Source organism: Anabrus simplex, chromosome 1, assembly GCF_040414725.1.
Source record: "Anabrus simplex isolate iqAnaSimp1 chromosome 1, ASM4041472v1, whole genome shotgun sequence".
Classification (NCBI taxonomy): Eukaryota; Metazoa; Arthropoda; class Insecta; order Orthoptera; family Tettigoniidae; genus Anabrus; species Anabrus simplex.
Window position 1 is genome coordinate 857,256,720 of NC_090265.1, and position 23,076 is coordinate 857,279,795.

At 39.5% G+C, this 23,076-nt stretch overlaps 1 protein-coding gene across 1 annotated transcript in view; it reads left to right on the forward strand.

Annotated features, from left to right (window-relative positions):
* Positions 1-23,076, forward strand: part of ca (claret) — a 367,006-nt gene that overhangs the window by 155,766 nt on the left and 188,164 nt on the right. Inside the window, exons 13-14 of the mRNA XM_067136443.2 lie at positions 6,322-6,449; positions 13,685-13,828. Coding sequence (XP_066992544.2) covers positions 6,322-6,449; positions 13,685-13,828 — 272 coding nt within the window. The remainder of the gene's footprint in view (positions 1-6,321; positions 6,450-13,684; positions 13,829-23,076) is intronic.

Genomic DNA, 23,076 nt, shown 5'->3' on the forward strand with positions numbered 1-23,076 from the left:
TTTGCTCTTACCCTCTTGTTCTTAGCCATCTGTATTAGTAATTCTCTTCCTATATGTGCTGAAAGCTACTAGGCAAACACTATTTTGTATCATGACCTCTACCAGAATGCAAGTGTAGCATTAAAAAAAAAAAAACCAGTTTCTTACCACCTAGTACATTCCATGATGCATTTTTTCTTGAATAAGCAGAAATTATTACTATTACTGCATTATTATTATTATTATTATTATTATTATTATTATTATTATTATTATTATTATTATTATTATTATTATTTAGACTGTGGCTAACGGTACTTAAGTTGCGGGTGTTTCATCTTGTTTACTGCTCGTACTATACTGCAGGTTCTGTTAGGAAACCAGGGAAGTCCAGTGACCCTTCTCCATTCATAATTTTCTTTCACCCAAGGTCGTTCCACTGGCCTTGCAGTTCTATATTGTAGTTCCAATGCTTTTCTTACCCCATTGCAAAATAAATTGTTTCATTATTTCAGATTGCTTTGTGCTTTGTTGAACAAAGCAGTCAATCTACATCAGCTAATGTATTGTTGATTAAATAGTGGCACAACGTAGCTGCACGACAGCGCTGCACCAAGAAAATTCAGAAGAAAATCACTGATTTTATACAGTGAGCGACATCATGTAAACAATGTGATGTTAATATATAGTATGTGCCTTTTCTTAACAGAGTTTATGCGTTTTTATTTTGAAATTTAACTTCCGAAAATATTTACCATGTGTCATCCAAAAAAATGCGTCAACCGAAGTGGCTCCGCCCCCTTTATTTTGGATAAACGAGGTTCTACTGTACTTCATTATGATGTTCTCAATAAGTCTCATCTGGAATTCTAATCGGGTATCCTGACCTCCTGACTTCTTGTACAACAAGTAGGCATTTAAGCAGCATATGTCCAGCATATGGCGCAAGTGCTTCTGGTAGTACTTCTTCAGGTTTTTAGGAGTACTTCGATAGCTCACGAGAAACGCATCACTCAGGTCAACTCCGCCCATCTGACAGTTGTAGTTAATAGCTAACTTTGGTTTCGTGGTTTCTTTCCCTCTCTCCCTACATGACACCGTGGTATCAGCAGGCATAGTGCTTATGAGGCACACATCCTTTCTATCCTTCCACTTCATTATCATGAGTTTCCCATTGTAAACTGCCACTTTTTCTCCCTTCTTGAGTGTGCTGTTTTTTATTTCCGAAGGAACGCCTTGTCGATTTTTACGCAACGTACCCATTGTATCTGTCTCCTTATCACACAGCTTGTTGTACAAATCTGGGCTCAAGAACCAGTTATCCATTGTTACGCGTTATTCTTTGTTTAGAAGTGGTGTCATGAGTTGCAAAACAACTTTCAAACCATATGGTTCATTTTTCAGAGTCATCAGACTGGGTGTCTTTTCCTATATACACCAAGAAATTCCACACGTAACCAGATTTAGATTCACACAGTTAAAATGATTTGATACTGAATCTTGAGTGCTTAGACGGAATGAAAACTTTCCATGACAAATGAATGGCCTGCTTCCCGAAGCTATAATTTACTCTACAGTTCCAGAATTCAAGGCCATTTCCCGTTTCCGCTTAAGTTTACCCGACCTGCCTCCTGTGGCGAGGACTGTGATCTGTGTTGGAAATCACATTAGTTTCACAAGGGATGACAAAGAACTATTTAAGGGCTGGGGAAAATGTGATTGTACTGAGTGGTAATAATGAAAATTTGTGACGCAATAAACAAGGTATTTTTAAATGGATTTAATACGACGTGAATCAGAACTCAGATTGAAATGACTAAGGAAAGCAGCAAGGAAAATGATAGCATTGGCTAAAAAGATGTCCTGGGAAAAGTTTACAAAAGAGATAGAAGAAAATTATAACAATGACAAGAAAATATTATGCCACATATTAAGTAACAGAAGGAAGCAAAAAGAAAATACATCAGAAGTCATCAACAAAGATGGAAAATCTGTGTGGGAATAAAAGAAGTTTTGAAACTATGGAAAGAATACTTGCAAAATCTATATGAAGGACAGAATGGAACAAATGAACCCAAGAAAATAGATGAAGATAAAATAAATATCACCATTACAGTGGAAGGTACGAATAAACTATCAGATGAAATAGGAAGAGAAGATCCATGAATGCCAGGTAGAGAAAGCTGTATTAGAAATGAAAATGGCAAAGTTCCTGGAATAGATGACATCACAGTGGAAATGATTAAAGCTGCAGGACCTATTGGAATCCAGTGACTGTATAGAATAATGAAGATAGTATGGACTGACGGAGAGATTCCTGATGAGTGGACAAGGGCAATTATTGTACCTATTTTTAAAAGAAGGTAATAAGGCAGTTTGTGAGAACTACAGAGGAATAGCATTACTGTGTCATTGCATGAAGATTTATGAAAAGATACAGAAAATCAAGAACAAGATAGATTCACAATTAAGAGAAGAACAACAAGGATTTTTTTTTTTTTTTTGCTAGGGGCTTTACGTCGCACCGACACAGATAGGTCTTATGGCGACGATGGGATGGGAAAGGCCTAGGAGTTGGAAGGAAGCGGCCGTGGCCTTAATTAAGGTACAGCCCCAGCATTTGCCTGGTGTGAAAATGGGAAACCACGGAAAACCATCTTCAGGGCTGCCGATAGTGGGATTCGAACCTACTATCTCCCGGATGCAAGCTCACAGCCGCGCGCCTCTACGCGCACGGCCAACTCGCCCGGTCAACAAGGATTTAGACCTGGAATATCAACTATTGATGCCATATTTACAGCTAGACAAATAGTAGAAAAGAAATGGGAATTTGGGGAAGACATAGCAGTTGCATTCATAGATATACAAAAGGCTATGACACAGGTAGAAGAAATATTGCAAGGGCTGAATAGAATGGAATTGTCAAGAGAAATGCAATTCAGAATTAGAAACATGTATAACAAATATCTGTACTGTGTTATAATGGATGGCAAAAAATCAGAATGGTTTAGAACAGACAGAGGAGTTCGACAAGGAAGTGTACTTTCATCAGTGCTCTTTAATATAGTGATGGACAACATTATGAGGAAAGTTCGCAAAGGGTCAACAGCAAATGATATGGAAGTTGTAACATATGCAGATGATGTGATGATATGGGAAGAAAATTAAGAAAAATTAGAAGAACAACTAAATACCTGGCAGAGGGCAATTGAAGAAACAGCCATGGAAATAAGTTTACTGAAAAGTGAGGTAATGGAAATCAGTAAGGAAAACAAAAAGTGAAGGATATTAGGTGTAATGGAAAAACTCTTACAGAAGTAGATGCTTTTAAATACCTAGGAAGTAAGCTATCTGGGATAGGAAACATCAAAGAAGAATTTCGGAGAGGATAGGAAATTGCTCAAAATGTTATTACTGTGTATCAGACATAATTAGAAATTGGAAAGTACCTACCAAAGCAAAAATCATTATATATAAATCACATTATTTGCCAATATTGACGTATGGATCAGAATGTTGGACCAAAAACAGATGTGAGTAGATTACAAGCAACAGAGGTGTGCATTTACAAGCGACAGAGATGCGCTTTCTGCAAGGGATCTTGGGTAAAACAAGGAGGGACAAGATAAGAAATGAAATAATCCAAAACATGCTACAGATCAACCCTCTAAAAGAAACTATGGAGAGAAATAGGCTGAAATGGTTTGGCCACGTCAAAAGAATGGGACAAGAAAGATTACCAAGAAGAGCTCTGGAATGGACAGAATCTAGAAGAAGACCAATTGAAAGACCACGAACAAGATGGAGGGATCAGGTGGAGGATGACATAAATTGGAGAGGCTACAGTGGCAGAAAGTGATGAACGATAGAATGTGGGAAAAAAGAGAAGATTGTAAGAGGCTCTGTGAACAACCTTCATAAGCAGAAACGTATCAGGAAGAAGAAGAAGAAGTTAATTGGGACTATGAGGTTTCACTGTATTTTCTCGTGTCTGGTTAAATTTCGGAAAGGCTATTCCCAAGTAATTTATAGCAAAAAGGTTATCATTAATCTTCTGGTGCTTGAAATACGTTTTCATGATACACATGATGTTAAGTTACGTTAGGTGACCCTCCTGAATAGTAAAACAGAAGTGTTTACCACAGAAGCCACTGGGGTGATGCTACTCCTATTTTTCAGAATGAAATTGAACGTAGGCATTGTCTCGGAATGAGAAAAATAACTTATGAGTAAGCTGTAGTATGGAAATATGCAAAAACACAAGTTTTGAGCAAACAGATTGCCGTTGCATACTGATTTTAAAGAGTGGGGATTTTTCCTGATTTTATGAAAAAATCTGATGTAATGACTATCCGCTATAGCGAGTAAAGTTTTTGCAGTTATGAATTCTTGCTATAACAGACTTCTACTGAACGTGGTATCTGTTACTATTCAGTTTGACTTTTGAATGTCGAATCTTGGTATCCAATTGTTATAGCAATTCTTACTGCTGCTGGGAAAGAACTTTACTTTGATGGTGTTGGGATAATGGTCTGTTCCTATGTTGCCTCCTTTCTTGACTTTAACATTAATTTCCTTTTGTCTTCTGTGGAAGGTTGTAACATGATCAATCTGGTATTGTTTGTTTGGTGATGCCCAAGTCATTTGTTTCCTTGGTAACTTCTTGAAATGAGTGGATATCAACTTCAAATGAAAGTTCCTATAGAATTATAAGTCGTCGTCATTTCTGTAGGTTCTTCCATGAGCTGGGTATTCTCCCACTATTTTCTAAAATCCTTTTTCCTGTCGTGCCTGAGTTTTGAAGCCAGCTAACAGCACTATATTTTGAAGTGATTATAGGGAATTTTTGATGTTACCTTCTCTAGCTCTTCCCACAAGCCGTCAATCTCTTGCGAGTTGTCCCGATTATCATAATTGATTGGGATGTGTGCAGTGTTTATGCATTTGATGTTAGTAGCTAGGGTCATCCATTTGAGGACTGGAAATCTGTAACTCAATTAAGAATGGTCTTGTTCATTGCAAATGCTTTGCCTAGGTGTGGCATGTTTTTCATGACTGCTGCACCAACCTTGCCTTTCAAAATTCTGTAGTTGTTTGATTCCATCATGATATCGCCCGTGAATCTAGTTTGCTGAAGTGGTTGGATTAGGATTTTTTTGTTGATCCATTACATCTGTGAGCTGTTTGAATTCTCCTGTTTTTAAAAGCAGATTTGTTTAGTAGGCCAAAAAAAAAAGTTTTTGTTCAGGCTTTAATTTTTATATACTGTATTTAGATTAGTTACGTGTGATGTCAAAGAATTTCCTTAAGTCTCTGACTCCTCTATGCATGCAGAGTCTGATGGCCCAAGTGCACTGCTCATGGCAGTGGTGGACTTCTTTTTCAGGATACCACCTGGAGTAGTTTCCAAAAGAAATGTTTCCATCATGCGAGTTACTGAGAGTTATTTGGAAAGCCAATCAAGGCTGACTCAAAATACCACTAAAATTGTAAACCTTAGGGTTGCTTCATTCCAGCATATGTGTCAGGATTTTAGCTCCACCATCAGGGAAAACTATTCCACCTACTCTGCCGTTTGAGATTATACTCTTCGTTCAGCATTGAAGTTGTTAGTCTTTTTCGTCTGTATTCCAGACGGACCTTTCCAGGGTAGTATCATCCGGAGCCAGATGAATCCTGGTTTTTTAATGAGTTGTTACTCCGCCCCCCTACTCCTTTCTCAGCTGGGCTTGCAACCAGCTGTAGTAGAGTTTTCTACCACCATTGTAAAAGAACTACTTGTGAACATTTGATTTATGACCACCTTTATTTCAATGCAACCAATGTTCATGGATAATAATAGATGAGAACATTTCAATCCTCTCATGGCTGTAAAGGGTAAATAAGTTATTTACTCAATTTCATAAATTTATGTGAGAAAGCTCTGAAAGAGTGATCACATTTCATTTTCTTGGATGATAAAAGAACGTATTTGGATGTCCGATTTTAGTCATTTCAATCACATCATCTAGTACAGTGTTACTTGGTCTCTAATACTGTTTGATAACATTATGCAGATAAATGTTTACCTTGTGTCGACCTCTTGTATGGGGAATTGATGCAAGAAAAATATTAAAAATACGAGGAAAACATTACACTGAACTTGGTCCTTCACTTGAATGGGACTTCAATGTAAAATCACTATAAATATATTTCCTTGAAGCAATGTTATTGATTCCAAATATCAAGAATGTTTATATTTTTATCTTTTCTTCTTTGCTGCTGTTGAGTACATTTGAAAGTGAGCTTTATATGCTTTTCATCTTCTGATCTAAAGACTTCTTCATTATTTTATTTTTTCAGCTGGGCTATGGTTGTGTGTTACTGACCCATCATTACAACAATCTCTACTTGCCAAACCCCAGCAAGCCCGAATACATCTGCACTTTGTAGACCTTCATCTTCCATACCTTGAGCAGTTTGCATTGCAGGTAAGTTTAAATCATCTTTGGTGTATTTTTTTTTGCTTTATGTCGCACCGACACAGGTAGGTCTTACGGCGATGATGGGACATTAAAGGCCTAGGAGTGAAAAGTTAGCTGCTATGGCCTTAATTAAGGTACAGCCCCAGCATTTGCCTGGTGTGAAGATGGGAAACCACGGAAAACCATTTTCAGGACGGCCAGCAGTGGGGTTCGAACTCACTATCTCCCAGATGCAAGCTCACAGCTGCGCGGCCCATACCGCAGGGCCAACTCGCCCGGTTTTGGTGTACTTGGTACCTATATGATGAAAGAAAGGAAAGTGGAATATTGAGCTAATTTTCGAGAAACACAATCTTTAATATTGTGAAATAATTTTCCTAATTGTACTGATTTTTAGTAAATATGTTTGTTCTTAAAAATAGAAGTATTGTGCTATCGAGCTTGATAGCTGCAGTCGCTTAAGTGCGGCCAGTATCCAGTATTCGGGAGATAGTAGGTTCGAACCCCACTGTCGGCAGCCCTGAAAATGGTTTTCCGTGGTTTCCCATTTTCACACCAGGCAAATGCTGGGGCTGTACCTTAATTAAGGCCACGGCCGCGTCCTTCCCACTCCTAGCCCTTCCCTGTCCCATCGTCGCCATAAGACCTATCTGTGTCGGTGCGACGTAAAGCAGGGTACATACGACTCATATGAGATCACACCATTCTTTTGTACACCGGTAATTTGTGTCCATGTTTCTATTCAGTCAGTTGGAGGATTTCAGTCACTTGACAATGAATATTGCAATGTTGTCAAAATTTTGGCAACCTGTATTCAATGCTCCTATGAAACTACATTCTACTTTGACAAAAAATATCTTGAGTACCTAGTTCATTCAGCAAAAGACTAGATAAGAACAGATGATAATAATAATTTTGCTTTATGTCGCACCGACACAGGTAGGTTGTAATGCAACGATGGGATTTGAAAGGCCTAGGAATGGGAAGGAAGCAACCGTTGCCTTAATTAAGGTACAGCTCCAGCATTTGCTTGGTGTGAAAATGGAAAAGCACAGAAAACCATCTTCAGGACTGCCAACAGTGGGGTTCGAACCCATCTAGTCTGCTTTAGCACTTAATTTGTAAGAAAAATACAAATTTCTGTGGCGTAAACTGATAACAAATTTGTGCACATTCATTATATTTTCTTTACAATTGGCTGGAAGATGTCACACAATGCTAATTTTCCTACGAAAAGAAGTAAATTAACTGCAGCAGAGGCTGGATGATTTTGTTCAAAAACGTGTGACCCATCCATGGCTAGTCTTACAAGCTGGAATTTTTAATTCTCTGGGTTTTACTATAGCTTTCAACCTATAGATTTCAGTTGTGACAACATGTCCATTCTGTATATTTCCAGTCACATATTCACTTATCCTGTTTTTGATTTCTGGATACTTTTTGTAACCGTTACTACAGTGGTTACACTAAACAAAACACTAAACAGAGTAAAGGGAGGAAAGTAAGTGCAATTACACAGTACCAAAAACCACTACACACTTAGTGAAACATCGGCTGAAACTACGCGGAGCTCCGCCGAAAACAACATTAGTAAATATCAGTAGGGCCAACTACATGACAATAAACCAGGAAGGTGGGAAGGAGCTGGGAACCTCCCAAGGGCATAGAGATGGCTTAGGTTGCAGTTTCGGAAATAATCAACCGTGATCCTTAATTTTCAAAATATTATTTACCAAAGGACTTTACAAATGAATTCCGAACCAAATCCGCCATGCGGAAGGTACCGACACATAACGATAGTAAAATACAACTTGCATGTTCTGCTGAGACACACCAGTTATTAATACACGTTCTTTGACAATAGCTTCCTATAAGTTCAAAGATTCAAACAAACTATACATCTAGTTACAAATCCAGTCGTACAATGCAATTTAGTAGGTAAGAAGAAACGTAATACGCTATTACAATTTACAGTGAAGTTAAACGTACTTTTCAAAAACTCTGGCGTACATCAAGTGACACGGAACTACCAGAGGCAACACCCCAAGGTAAATATATAAACTACAATTTACATATTTAGCAAAACAAGGAACGGGGAATGCCTCGAAAACAAACAGGCAAGCCCAGCTGAAAAGCTAAGGCATCATAAATAACTAAGTGGCGATTCTAGGTGAGGTTAGGACAGACTCCTATATGAAAAGCAAGAGAACATTACAGGAAATTCAAGCTGGAACAGAAATCAAGAGTGCTTACCCCAAAGTGGCCCATCCCGGTAGCGAGACGATGTCAAAACTTCGGACAACCAGACAGACAGCTCACAGACCACAGACAGACCACGAATGCTGCCTTGTTCTCTTTAAAAGGAGAACTCTGGCCTTGGAGTAGCCAATCAGAAAGCAGGGGCCCGCCTATCGCCACCCAGATTCACCAATCACAACTCCTACTTCAGTCGCGAACTTTAAATAATTTTCTCGAATGTGCGAATCTTCCATTTCCAGAACAGTCAGAAAATACTTTCTAGAATACATAACCAACAAAAGGCAACACACCCTGTTCAAAAATTCATGTAACAACTTTCTGGATACTTCCAGTAAATATAGAACTGAAATCTACTATTTACAAATCCCATATGTTACCTAAATATTACACTGTACAGGTTAGGTCGTTACATGGAATACAAATAAAACATATCACCACACTTAAGATCATACAGTAAGTACTACGGAAGGTTTACAAATAAAGTCTTCAATAAACACTTTCCACTTCCAATACATTCTACACCTGTGACACTTTTGTCTGTGAAATGCCTGGCGTTTACTGTTTGTCTGTTTAGGACAAGCTTTATTTTTCCTCCAATCACCACATCATACTTTCTTCAAGCATTGCAGTTACCAATTTCCTCTGCCTCTCCAATAATGTGGAGCATTTCTTAAGCCATTAATGACTTATAACAAGAAATCACACCAGCCATCCTTAACTCGTGATATTACTGAAGCTAGTGCCACACAGGTGAAATGATGCGGCACGCTTCTCAATTTTGACAGGAATAATTTGCCAACAAAGTGGGCGGAAAATACCAGCTTCCATATTTCTGTACGTCAGGAGCACTGCACCAACCTTGTCACAATAAATACCTGCACTCTAATTTTCCACTGCCAAATTTTGAAGAAAATATTCAGGGATTCCTTATATTCCTTATATACGGTAATATTTTTTAACATTTATCATGTCCGAGGTTTATAACACCAGGCGAATTGGCCATGCGGTTAGGGGTACGTGGCTGTGAGTTTGCATCGGCAGATAGTGGGTTCAAATCCTACTATCGGCAGCCCTGAAGATGGTTTTCCGTGGTTTCCCACCTTAATTAAGGCCACGACACTTCCTTACCATTCCTAGCCCTCTCCTCTCCCTTCGTCGCCATAAGACCTATCTGTGTCGATGCGACGTAAAGAAAGTTAAAAAAAAAAAAATTTTACAGTGACAAAGAAAGATGTGAGTCGATACAGGCATCCGAAGTGAAGTTCTTGAGGAGTATGATAAAGAAGAGTAGGAGAGACAAAATAAGGAATGAGAAAATACGGGAAGAATTTGGAGTGGAAAAAATGAATGATAGAACAGAGAAGAGCCGATTAAGATGGTTTGAGCACATAAAGCGAATGAGTGGTGAAAGAATGCAAAAAAAGGTAATAGAAATGCAAATGTAAGAGAGGAGAGGCTGCGGATGACCACGGTTGAGATGGAAGGACACAATCCAACGCAGTATTAGAGAAAGAAACTGTGATTAGTACCACTATATGAGCGACACCATGGGTCGGCATTGCCTGTGATTAGTACCCACTATGTGAGGAACACCACGGTAATGCCGGTGCCCGTGATTAGTACACCTATGTGAGGAACACCATGGGTTTGCGTTGTCTATTAGTGGCGCCATTATGTGAGAAACACCATAGGTTTGCGTTACCTATGCGACATACACTACTTGTGAGTAGTACCATACTGTGTAGAACCATAATGTGTAGAACACCGTGAGTCTACGCTGCTTTTGGTTAGTACCGCAACATGAGAAAGATCATGGTTCTACTTTAATAGTGACAAGTACCATAATGAGAGACCATTGACCTGGTTTTTGGAGCCCTTTAGACAACAAGTATCATCGATTCAGGATTGTGCTTTGGAAGCAGTCCCTTGGTCAGTAATACTATTGTTTCAGGATAGTTTCTGGGAAGATGGGGCATTGCGGGTCGGATCCACCGATTGTTTTAAGTTCATAATCATTGTTCTATCACTGTCTTTTGGAATTTAGTCAGTGGATCTATTTTGGAATTCTTTTTAACTTTCAGTATTCTGACTGCCAATTATTTTAAATTCATATTCAACCATTCATTCTGTATCATCACGTTTTGAATTCTGGTCACTGGATGAATTTTGGACTTTTAAATTGCCAGTACATTTCGTTTAATTTTGTGCCATGAGGGGCTGATGACCTAGATGTTAGGCCACTTTAAACAACAAGCAGCACCATGTATATATGTATGTATGGAGGTATGTGATTCCTTATGCAGTCAGTTCCTATGATGAATGGTGCCAAAGTTTTGCACATAGGGTCTGGGTCAGTTGGTGTGTGCACTTCTGTGGGCTTGGCAGATTGCTCAGTAAGGGAAAACTACTTCACTCCTCATTTCCCTTCATTGAAATGTAGGTTATCTATATATAGCTATTGGTGGGTCTGTTGAAGACGAACAATATTTAAATATTTTACTATTAAGGTCCAACTTTTCAATACAAATTGTACAATGTTTCACATTACATTTACGTTCAGGGACTAGTTTCGACCTAACTGTAGGTCATCATCAGCCTTAAAGCAAATCACACAAATATATTGAAGAAAATAAGCAATGTATAGACACAAAGGTCTTAAGAAACTGTATGCACAACTCATAGAATTGAAGTTAAGACTGGTTACATAAAATAAAATTCTGTTGAAAGTTCAGGCAATTTAAGACACAGTGCAATGTCAATGACATAAAAATTATATCTAAATACAATGTATGAATTAAGGTAAGGTTCAAGATATGTGCTTTTCTACATTAAAAATATGCTATTTGATAGAGATTCGTAAAATGTTGGTGCACTGCACTACATTAACCCATTGAACTGCAATTTTTCTTGAAAATAAATATACATTGATTGCAATTTAATCTGACTTAAAAGAGATCACTTTTGCTACAGCAATTTAACACATTGAAACACAGTTCACATTCTAACAATAGTTCAACACAGTGTGGTAGATCTTAAAACACTTATATACATGCAGTGCCATCTTACACTTATCACATTCATAGCGGGATTCACCCCTGTTCTTTCCCTTGCGATTTTTTCCTCTGCAGTCATAGCAGACCTCGCAAGAAAAGCCACAGTGAGAAGATGAAAAGATTTTGGGAGAAGGAAAAGTCAACAACATCAGCTAAATAAGTTTCATTGCGCTCATTAGTTGGGCATAAGGAAATAATAATAATAATAATAATAATAATAATAATAATAATAATAATAAATACAAGATTGACAAACCGGATCAATACCTTCTTTCAGCAGAAGAAAAACTATGGGGCTTGGAAAACTGAACTCTGTTGTAGCAAGAAGATTACACCACATATTATTTGGCACATTGTCTGTTTGTGTACACGTTCAGTTTTCTAGGTTATGAACACGCCCACCTGCGTTCCCGTCTTCATTTTCTTCAATAATGCCATCTAATTCTTCGGAATTACTAATGCTAACGTCACTTGCAGGTAATTCAGTATCACTTTCATCGAAAAAACCGTCACTGACATCGCTTTCCTCCAAAAAAACGTAATATTCGAGCTTCATCCGACTCGGCCATGACGTTGACTTTACCTTCACTAAAGATTTACGCGGCAATTTACTCGATCGTATTTAGACTCTTTGGCGGCGAAATACGTAGCTGAAGGGCAAAGATAGCTGAAATACGATTACCAACATCTCGTAGACTTGTTGGGATTGCAAAGAAATATCGATATGTATCCTTGGAAACCTCAACAAAGCAATAAAGAGGGTGGACGGAAATTTCCGTCATTGCATTTATGGCAACCTGCGGACAATGACGGAAATTTCCGTCATTGCAAGGCAATGGGTTAAAATGTTGCTTTTGATAAGAGATTCTTAAAATGCTGGTTAAGGATGATGCATAGAAGTTCAATTAAGGCTGGCTCCTTAAATATGCTGCTTTCTATTCAAAGTTCAACTGAGCCGAAGTTAAGCTGTCTTCTCAAGATATTCACATATTCAGTGTAAATGAATGCGATGCATGATGTTAGGAACTCTCTTCTGTTTTAAGAATCTTGAAAGACGATGATTGTTACGCATGGAGGTCTAAATATATAGTAGTAACTAAAAGGTGGTTGGATTTTGTAGTTCAGTGCAGTACAGCTGACCTGGATAAATGACAGCTAAGATAGAAAGAGTTATGTTAGGGGGAAGAATATAATTAAATGACATATCTTGTATGGGAATCACCTTGTGCTATAATGTGTTGAGCGAAGCTGGATATGAAGCATGACTGATGGGTGGAATGGATGAGGTTTTAACAAAGCCTTGAGGAGGAGAAAACTGCTTGATACATTTGTACCAATATTGTAATCCAAATAACAATCTGAATAACATTTCTGAAAAACTGAATATTTTATATGACTTGTACATTCAAATTTTCAGAAACACAAAATCAAATAGTCAAGGTTTGATTTTTGTTCTATTCACACAGTACTGTACTTATGCAATTGTCTGTATTCCCGCATCCCTCAGCCTTGCCTTGATCCCCTTCCTTTCGCCTTCCCTGCCTTCATCTCTCCTCTTTCCCTCCCCGCACCTCCTCAAGGCTTCGTTAAAATCTCATCCACTCCACTCCTCAGTCATGCTTCATGCAGCTTCGCTCAACACATTGCAGCACGAGGTGATTCCCATACAACATATGTCATTTAATTATATTCTTCCCCCTAAATATAACTCTTTCTATCCAGGTCAACAAGTTAAATGTAAAAAGAAACAATCATATGACAACTTTTTTTCATTTAAACCCCTAACCAAAGTATATACCAATTTTGATTGAGCTTCTTTGCGTTGTATTTGATCTTGTTGAATTTTTTACCTGTGTTGACTTTCATCGGTTGAGGTATTTTCCTCCCTCTACTTTTTTAGTGACCTGTTACTTGAATTTTTTATTTCAGCGACTAGCAGCGTTGTATGATCCATCTTCACCAGCATTTCACTTCAGTTTGCGAAGAACATTCAAGGTGTTGCGTAGTCGGCAGTCAAGTGAGTCTGGAAGTTCGTATGTGGATTCTGTTGATCTAATGGATGCTGGTCTCAGTGTAAGTATAGTAATCTATTACTTATCCAGTGTCTCTATTAAAAGATCTTGATCTGTGACATTAAAAATTTGGGTGTTAGTGCAGTTCCAAGTGAGTTATCTTTTAGACCAGCCCTGCCATCCAGGTGGTAGCAGCAGCAGCATGGCCTCAGCTACCATGTGCAGACCTTTTAATTTGATACCATCTAGCTGTCTGCTCATCAGTTTAGACATTTCAGTTTACTCTTAAGTCAACTGGATGGCAGAATAAACCGAATCTCTCTTGGGTGTCTGTGGCTGAGTTTTAATTAATTTTGTTGGGATAAACACAAATGTGTCACCAGAGATATTTTACGTGCCGACATTGTATGACGTGAAGTGTCAGATGTACTTGTTTCCGCCCTTCAAAAATCCGACTACCTCATCCGGGTTTGAACTCGCTGTCTTGGGATCGGGGCAGACACTCTACCACCGATCCACAGTTGCAGCTGCCACTCAGGTAATGGAGTAACACCAATGTCATGTTGAATGTTCTGGTTTAAATGTTCGATAATTCTGTTTCCCAAAAACATGATTGCTTCTAAACACAATGTTGTATGTGCCTCTGCTTGGATTCTACACTGATGAGAATGAACATGAACTTCACACAAGACAATTAAACAGTGAACTGGGTCAACACAAAAGGATGAACACAAACAAGTTGATGTTGTTTATACACCAATACAATAATAAACTTCCTGAAGCAGATTAATCTGTCTATATAAAGTCCACTCTCCAATATAATTTCATCTGTTAGTCATTAATTGTTTTTGGGCCGATGACTTAGCTGTTAGGCTGCTTAAACAACAAACTTCATCAGTAATCGTTGCCCCAGAGGAATGTGACTGGCCTCGGCAGCCGGCACAATTCTTATCCTCACCACTAGATGGGGGCTTCATTAATTCCATTCCTGACCCAGTCAAATGACTGGAAACAGGATGTGGGTTTTCATGTAGTCAAAAGAGGAAAGTGATTTTTGTTGAGGGAAGTACAGCTACTGTGAAGAAAAGGCAGGGCCTTGGCATGGCTTGTTGGGTTTTGAAATTACAAGTTCCCTGTATGGAGAGGAAGAAGACAGTCTAAGCACTTTTGGTAGTCATTGCGATAGTGTAGAAAGTGATGTAGATTATGCACATGAGAATTTTTTGTCTCTTGAAGACAAAGATAAGGAATGAGTCAATGCAACATTTTGTTTATAGTAACGTTCAGTGGGTGTGGTACAAGTTGCATATTGCTTATGGTGAGTGGAAAATTCCTTTTACTGAATAATAGGAACATGCGTAATTTTCAAAAGTAACAAGTCAGACTTCAGTAGTAACATAAAAATATGACTAGCATTATAGTATTATAGTTCTGTGACCTATCATTTCTGAAAGATATAGATTCATTAAATATCTTTAGTTCATTTCTCTAGTTTTTCACAAGCTGAGCATATCAAGCAAGAACAGTGTATTGGTGACATTTTAGTCACTCGATATAGGAATGTCTTTGGGTACTGAGATTTTTACCCTTGGGTTTAATGATGTGGCATGTATAACCTAAAACTTAGGCTAAAACACCATGGCGCTTCAGTCTCGAAAGGCCTGGGCCTACCAAGCAACTGCTGCTCAGCCCGTAGCCCTGCAGATTACGAGGTGTCATGTGGTCAGCAACACAAATCCTCACGGCCACCATCTCACCATCAGATAGCTCCTCACTTGTAATCACATAGGTTGAGTGGACCTCAAACCAGCCCTGAGGTCCAGGTAAAAATCCCTGACCTGGCCAGGAATCGAACCTGGGACCTCCAGGTAAGAGGCAGGCACGCTACCCCTACACTGCGGGGCCGGCACATAACTTAGGCTAAGTTTGGACGATATTTTAGACACCCACAACACTAATGTTTGTAGTAATGTACACTGACTGACAGAGCAAATGCAACACCAAGAAGGAGTGGTTTGAAAGGGATGAAAGTTGGGGAAAAAACAGAGACGGCACGGACGAATAATTGATGTTTATTTCAAACCGATATGCAGGTTACACAATGCGCACAGCATCGACTCAGTAGGATGTAGGACCACCGCGAGCGGCAATGCACGCAGAAACACGTCGAGGTACAGAGTCAATAAGAGTGCGGATGGTGTCCTGAGGGATGGTTCTCCATTCTCTGTCAACCATTTGCCACAGTTGGTCGTCCGTACGAGGGTGGGGCAGAGTTTGCAAACGGCGTCCAATGAGATCCCACACGTGTTCGATTGGTGAGAGATCCGGAGAATACGCTGGCCACGGAAGCATCTGTACACCTCGTAGAGCCTGTTGGGAGATGCGAGCAGTGTGTGGGCGGGCATTATCCTGCTGAAACAGAGCATTGGGCAGCCCCTGAAGGTACGGGAGTGCCACCGGCCGCAGCACATGCTGCACGTAGCGGTGGGCATTTAACGTGCCTTGAATACGCACTAGAGGTGACGTGGAATCATACGCAATAGCGCCCCAAACCATGATGCCGCGTTGTCTAGCGGTAGGGCGCTCCACAGTTACTGCCGGATTTGACCTTTCTCCACGCCGACGCCACACTCGTCTGCGGTGACTATCACTGACAGAACAGAAACGTGACTCATCGGAGAACACGACGTTCCGCCATTCCCTCATCCAAGTCGCTCTAGCCCGGCACCATGCCAGGCGTGCACGTCTATGCTGTGGAGTCAATGGTAGTCTTCTGAGCGGACGCCGGGAGTGCAGGCCTCCTTCAACCAATCGACGGGAAATTGTTCTGGTCGATATTGGAACAGCCAGGGTGTCTTGCACATGCTGAAGAATGGCGGTTGACGTGGCGTGCGGGGCTGCCACCGCTTGGCGGCGGATGCGCCGATCCTCGCGTGCTGACGTCACTCGGGCTGCGCCTGGACCCCTCGCACGTGCCACATGTCCCTGCGCCAACCATCTTCGCCACAGGCGCTGCACCGTGGACACATCCCTATGGGTATCGGCTGCGATTTGACGAAGCGACCAACCTGCCCTTCTTAGCCCGATCACCATACCCCTCGTAAAGTCGTCTGTCTGCTGGAAATGCCTCCGTTGACGGCGGCCTGGCATTCTTAGCTATACACGTGTCCTGTGGCACACGACAACACGTTCTACAATGACTGTCGGCTGAGAAATCACGGTACGAAGTGGGCCATTCGCCAACGCCGTGTCCCATTTATCGTTCGCTACGTGCGCAGCACAGCGGCGCATTTCACATCATGAGCATACCTCAGTGACGTCAGTCTACCCTGCAATTGGCATAAAGTTCTGACCACTCTTTCTTGGTGTTGCATTTGCTCTGTCAGTGTATTTTCACTACAGTATGCAGTCATGTTATTTCATTACTATTATCATAATTTTTATTAATGAGCATAGTTAACCTCTCCCAACCAACAAGCATTGGTTTTGTAGAGATATGCATATACATTGTTTTCTCTAATTTCACGTTGCTTTTTTTTTTTCTTCATAATGTAGACGATTATTTTCTGTTATACAGTAAAACCTCGTTAACATTCTGCTGGGGACAACAGAAAAGAACATGTTAAACGAGAAAACCTACTCGTGAGTATACGAATAAAAACTGTCCAACCGAGATATGGAACCACTAGGAAAGATTTTTTCCGACATGAGGTCATTTTACGTCGTGTATCTGTGGGTATAGTGAAAACTATATCTATCCTTCCTAAAGACGAGAGGAAAGTACAGTAGAAGTCCGCTATAGTGAGTATGGCATATAACGAGAACTCCGCTATAGCAAGGTTGTTTTCTGTCCCTTCAAAATTCCTATATTAAATTGTGTATCGTCCTTCGGTTACAGCGAGAGCCCTATCAGTGATGCATCCGTTATTACGAGCGATTAAGTGCGCACGATTTTTTCCATTACCGATATTTATGCACTCCCGCGATGCTATTGCATGCTATCAATTACCTTCGGCATCGTTTCCTCGCTATGTGCACTAGCGAGTTCTCTCATCGACATTTGAGGGCGATGCCGGAGTTGATTAGTAATACCCGTCGACCGCTGTTCCATAAAGAAAATTCGAAATGAAAGAGAATATACTTTCATAATAAATGCGTAAATGTGTCCGATAACAGTTGTTATCTCGTTAAAAGACTGACTAAACGTCTGCTTAATTTAGAGGCCAAATATTGCAATTAAGTAAAAATACTCCTCGAGATATGGCAGAGCACTTAATTGATTTCAGAGGTTAATTTATATTTTCTCGCTCTGGTTAAATTACGGAAAAGCTATTATGAAAATTTATGGCGGGAAGGTTATAATTTCTCTACTCGCGCATGAAGCGTGTTTTCATCATACGTATAGTACGGTTAATTTTGGATAGGTGACGCCGTTTGAATAAGAAAACTGAAACGTTTGCAACAAAATGCAATCGATCATCTTTGGTACGGTATAGTTTTCCCACTTTGTGCATTTGCGAGCGCTCTCGTCAACATTCAAAGGCGATGTTGGAATTGATTAGTACTACCCATCGACTACTGTTCTGTAAAGAAAATTTGAAGTGAAAGAGGATAACCATGTTTTCGTAATAAATGCTTAAATAACGTGGCCGATAGCAGTTGTTAAATCGTTAAAAATAATGACTGAAGTAAACGATATGGCAGAGTACATCACTGATTTCAGAGGATATTTCATATCTTCTCGCGTCTAGTTAAAATTCGGAAAGGCTATTTACATGTAAATTTTTCACGAGTTGGTTATCATTTCTCTACATGCGTTTCAGACATGTTTTCGTGATACATATACGGTCACGTTAGATGTCGCCATTTGAAGAAGAAAACTGAAGTGTTTGCCACAGAAACCTCTGGAGTGATACCATATTTCTCTGAATTCAAGACATTTTTTTTCCTCAGAATCTCATGCGAAAACTCAAGGGTTGTCTTGCATTCGCAGCCTAACAATAAGTTAATGGATACCACTGGCAACTACCGCGGTAACCACGCTGCTTCTTTTCACACACCCACAAAACTCGTTGACAATAAAAGACCGCCACTTTACTGTAGCCTACATCGATAGCCGCGACAACCGGTTGTACAGTCCCTGTGTGTAACGTCAGTGGATCTTAGAAAATAGTGATGAGAGTATGGCGTTCTATTAACGTCTACAAAAACGTTTCTCAAATCTGCAGAATGGCATCAAAACATGCTAGCCTTCAAATTCTTGGAAAGGCCACAGCTACTCAGTGTCAGAGTTATAACGCGTCTATTGTACTTGACGCTTAATAAAATTAAGTTTTATAGACAGCAGGGATATTTTCGTGATGGATAGTCGTGTTGTAAAGATACGTGGAAAAGGTATTGCCGGCAAATTTTCAACGGGTTCTAGTCGATATTATGATGCCAATTTTAAGTTAATGGTTATTAAACACTCATAAATGTTGAATAATTGTGCAGCCGCAAGAAAATACGGCATAGGCCTAACTAAAGCCAATATTTGGCGTTAGCGTGAAGACAAAGAGCTAAAAACATGCGTAGGCCTACTGTACAAAAAATGCATTCAGTGGTCTGCAACAAGGACACTTTAAAGAAGTCGAAGATGGAATTGTGAGGTATGTGCACTTAAAACGCAAGGGCGGAATGGCCATACCGTGGCACAGTAAACTTGTTCGATGACTTTCAACGTCTGCGATTAGGCCTATACATCGCTAAGTAATAATAATAATAACTTAAATGTTTCCACCTTTTCAATACAATATATTCACAAGATTACAAAATTATACGGTACTAGTTTCGACCCATCTAGGGGTCATCATCAGCCGTATTGGAGCAAAGATCATTTGTGGCGAAATCCTAAGACAATTTCGCCACAAATGATCTTTGCTCCAATACGGCTGATGATGACCCCTAGATGGGTCGAAACTAGTACCGTATAATTTTGTAATCTTGTGAATATATTGTATTGAAAAGGTGGAAACATTTAAGTTATTATTATTATTACTTATATATTGTTCAATACGGACCAAAAACATGAAATTCATAACCATCTATACATCGCTAGCCGCTGAATTTGGCCGAACCCAGCAAGCGAGACGTGCGTGTAGCGGTAGCTGGTTATATCTGACGTTGAGTAAAAATAACAGTTTTATAGACAGCAAGAATAATTTCCTGATGGATCATCGTATTGTACAGACGCATGGAATAGGTATTGCCGGCAAATTTTCAACGGGTTCTCTTCGGTATTATGATGCCAATTTTAAGTTAATGGTCCTTAAACCCGTGAAAATAAAGAATAATTGTGCAACTGCAAAATTTAAAAAAATGGCATGACGAAAGTTAATGTTCGGTGTCTAAAAATTTGTAGGCCTACTGTACAACAAAGGCATTCATTGATTTTACAAAGTGCTTTTTGAGCCTGATTTACATTTTTTGAAGGAAAAAGTGGGGTTCATCTTGGATTCGGAGAAACACGGTACTTTATTTTTTCAGAATGACATTAAACATACACTTTCATGTAGTATCGGATTTCGAAAAATAACAAACAAGTAAGCCGTAGTGTGGATATCATCTGCGGAAACGCAAGTTTTGAACAAACTGATTGCCGTTTCATACCGATTTTAATGTATATGGGGGGTTTTCTGACTTTTATACCAAAATCGGATATAATGACAATCCGTTATAGTGAGTAAATTTTTCGCTGTTATGAATTCTCGCTATAATGGACTTCTACTGTATTAAAAGGTGTGGAAAAACACAAGAGAACAAATATAAAAACCTTTTCCTATGGGGCTAATAAAATAATAAGTGCACTGAAAGGTGTGAAAAACACTAAACAACAAACATGAAAACATTCACAGGGCCCAGTAAAAATATCAAAGTATTATTGCAGATCACACTCTTTCTAAAACAAATGTAAGTAGAAGCCTTTTATTTCGGAGCAGTGGGTTATTAAACATGATTTTCTTGTCACACTGTTAGACAATAAATTGCAGGTTACACTCGACCATATGCGACTGGGAGTAGTCAGGAGGAATGACTTTGGCTGCCATTTTGAAAAACTTCGACCAAATGATCGATCGAAACTCGAAGGTGCGAGTTCAACATTCGCGACCGCTGTGCACTTGAAGATGGGGACACCAGTCCACTTCTGGTAGATTTTAATTTTGTCTTTATTAGTAAGGAATTCCATGACTTTTTCCATATCCATAATTAGGCTATCACAAGACAAATATGCACCACGCTAGACTTTTTCACACGATTATGTTCCTAATCCAGATATAGGCTACCGTATCATGTGGCCAAACTTCTCTGTACCACGCAACACACAATAAATTTCAAATTTTTTAATGGAATGCGAAATACAAGCACAAATAGGCTCGCTGTGTTATTCAGCTATCTCGCTGCTACCTGGCAAGCAAAACTGAACATTCCTGAGGCTAATGGCTTGTTTCCCGAAGGTACAACTTATCCTGTGAAGTTCAGGTATTCAAGGCCTTTTACCATAATCACGCAACTATGGCGACAGCTCTTACCCAAGTTGGAAATCACATTTGTTTCACAAGGGATGACAGATAACATGTTCAGGGCTAGAAAACATGTGATCGTACTAAGCGGAAATAGCAAAAATTTGTGATGCGCGAGATATTTTTAATATAGATTTAATAAGAGAATCGGGACTTCGTATTTACAGCATGCTAAGCGGGAAAAACATGTTAATGAAGAACACACTAACAAGGTGTCACTGTATTATAGAGTATCAATAATAATAATATTATTATTATTTTTACATCCCTCTAACTACGGTACTTTTATAGTTTTCGGAGGCGCCAAGGTACTGGAATTTAGTCCCATAGGAGTTCTTTAACGTGCCAGTAAATCTACTGACACGAGGCTGACGTATTTGGTCACCTTCAAATATCACTGCATTGGGCCAGGACTGAACCTGCCAAGTTGGGGTCAGAAGACTAGTGCTTCAACCGTCTAAGCCACTCAGCCTGACATGTCCAAGTCTGTTGCATGTTAGTGTCTGTGAAAATGAGTGATTATTTAGGTGCAACCAGGTAGCTGGCCGGCTGCGGACCTGAAACGAAACCTCGTAGCCCCCCTCCCGACGAGTGCGGCCTGCGGGGCACAGACTTGCTTTGTTTTATTGGCCAGCCAAGACTGGCCGCCAAGTAGACTTTCTCAGGCCACTGATCACAGGCTCTCACCTGGCTCATAATACCAATATAATGGTCCCTTCACCATCCATCATCACATCTTGCTACTGTAATACATTGTAACATCAAATAATTATGGTAGTTTGAATTCTCAGTTTCATGTTGGTCATTACCATGTAAAATCATATGCTGACTCGTTCAGGCTAATATGTAACATCACATATTGCATCATTTTGTAAGTGTTCTATGCTGCGTAGCTGACCGAATTGGGCAACGAGGTTACGTCGTCATATTACCGAAGAGTCTCTTGAGATTACAACTTTTATTATAATTTGGGTCCACCTTATTCAATACATAAAAAATTGTTGCTTAGATGTAATTACAACATATATTTCAATCAGAACTAGTTTCGACCCCCTTCTGCGTCATTATCATCTGACATAAGTTTGTGGAAAAATCGACAATCATATAAGTTTATCTACTTCAAATTGATCACAATTTAAAACCATATTAACAAACTGTGTTAAAATTATACTATATTTTCTACAAGTCTAAGACTTGCGAGTCTTAAGACATAAACTGATAAAATCATATGCAAACCGGTTTGCTCACTTATGAAATAACATGGATTTAAAAGAACAACAACATAAAAAGAACTAGTCTTGAAGTAACTTTGTGCTTAATTTATCACGCTTGTTAAAATTTGACGTAGAATCGTAGAAGAAATGAATTAGTAAAACTACACTGTTCCTTTAATGGAGCAATCTTAGTGAGGTGGAAACGAGCCATAAGTCCTTTGAGATGTTATTAAGGACAACATTCCCAGTTCAGTGCGGACCTGTAATAATAGAATGTACTAACTATCACTTCACTGAAGAGGCAAGATATAAAATTACGTCTTATAACGTAACTGTTTTTACGTGACTCACCTCAAAAGATCGCCGTTCACGCGAAGCGCAATGAAACACAGCAAGCAGTGTTGTGATACTAATCAAGTGCCCAAGGTTGGACAGGACTGAAGAGGGGAAGTAAGGGAAAGTGGGAGGAGCAACTGAGGAACGGCAAACTGTTGGAGCTCTGGAGGGCGTGGTCGTAAGAAGCAACTAGCGAAGCT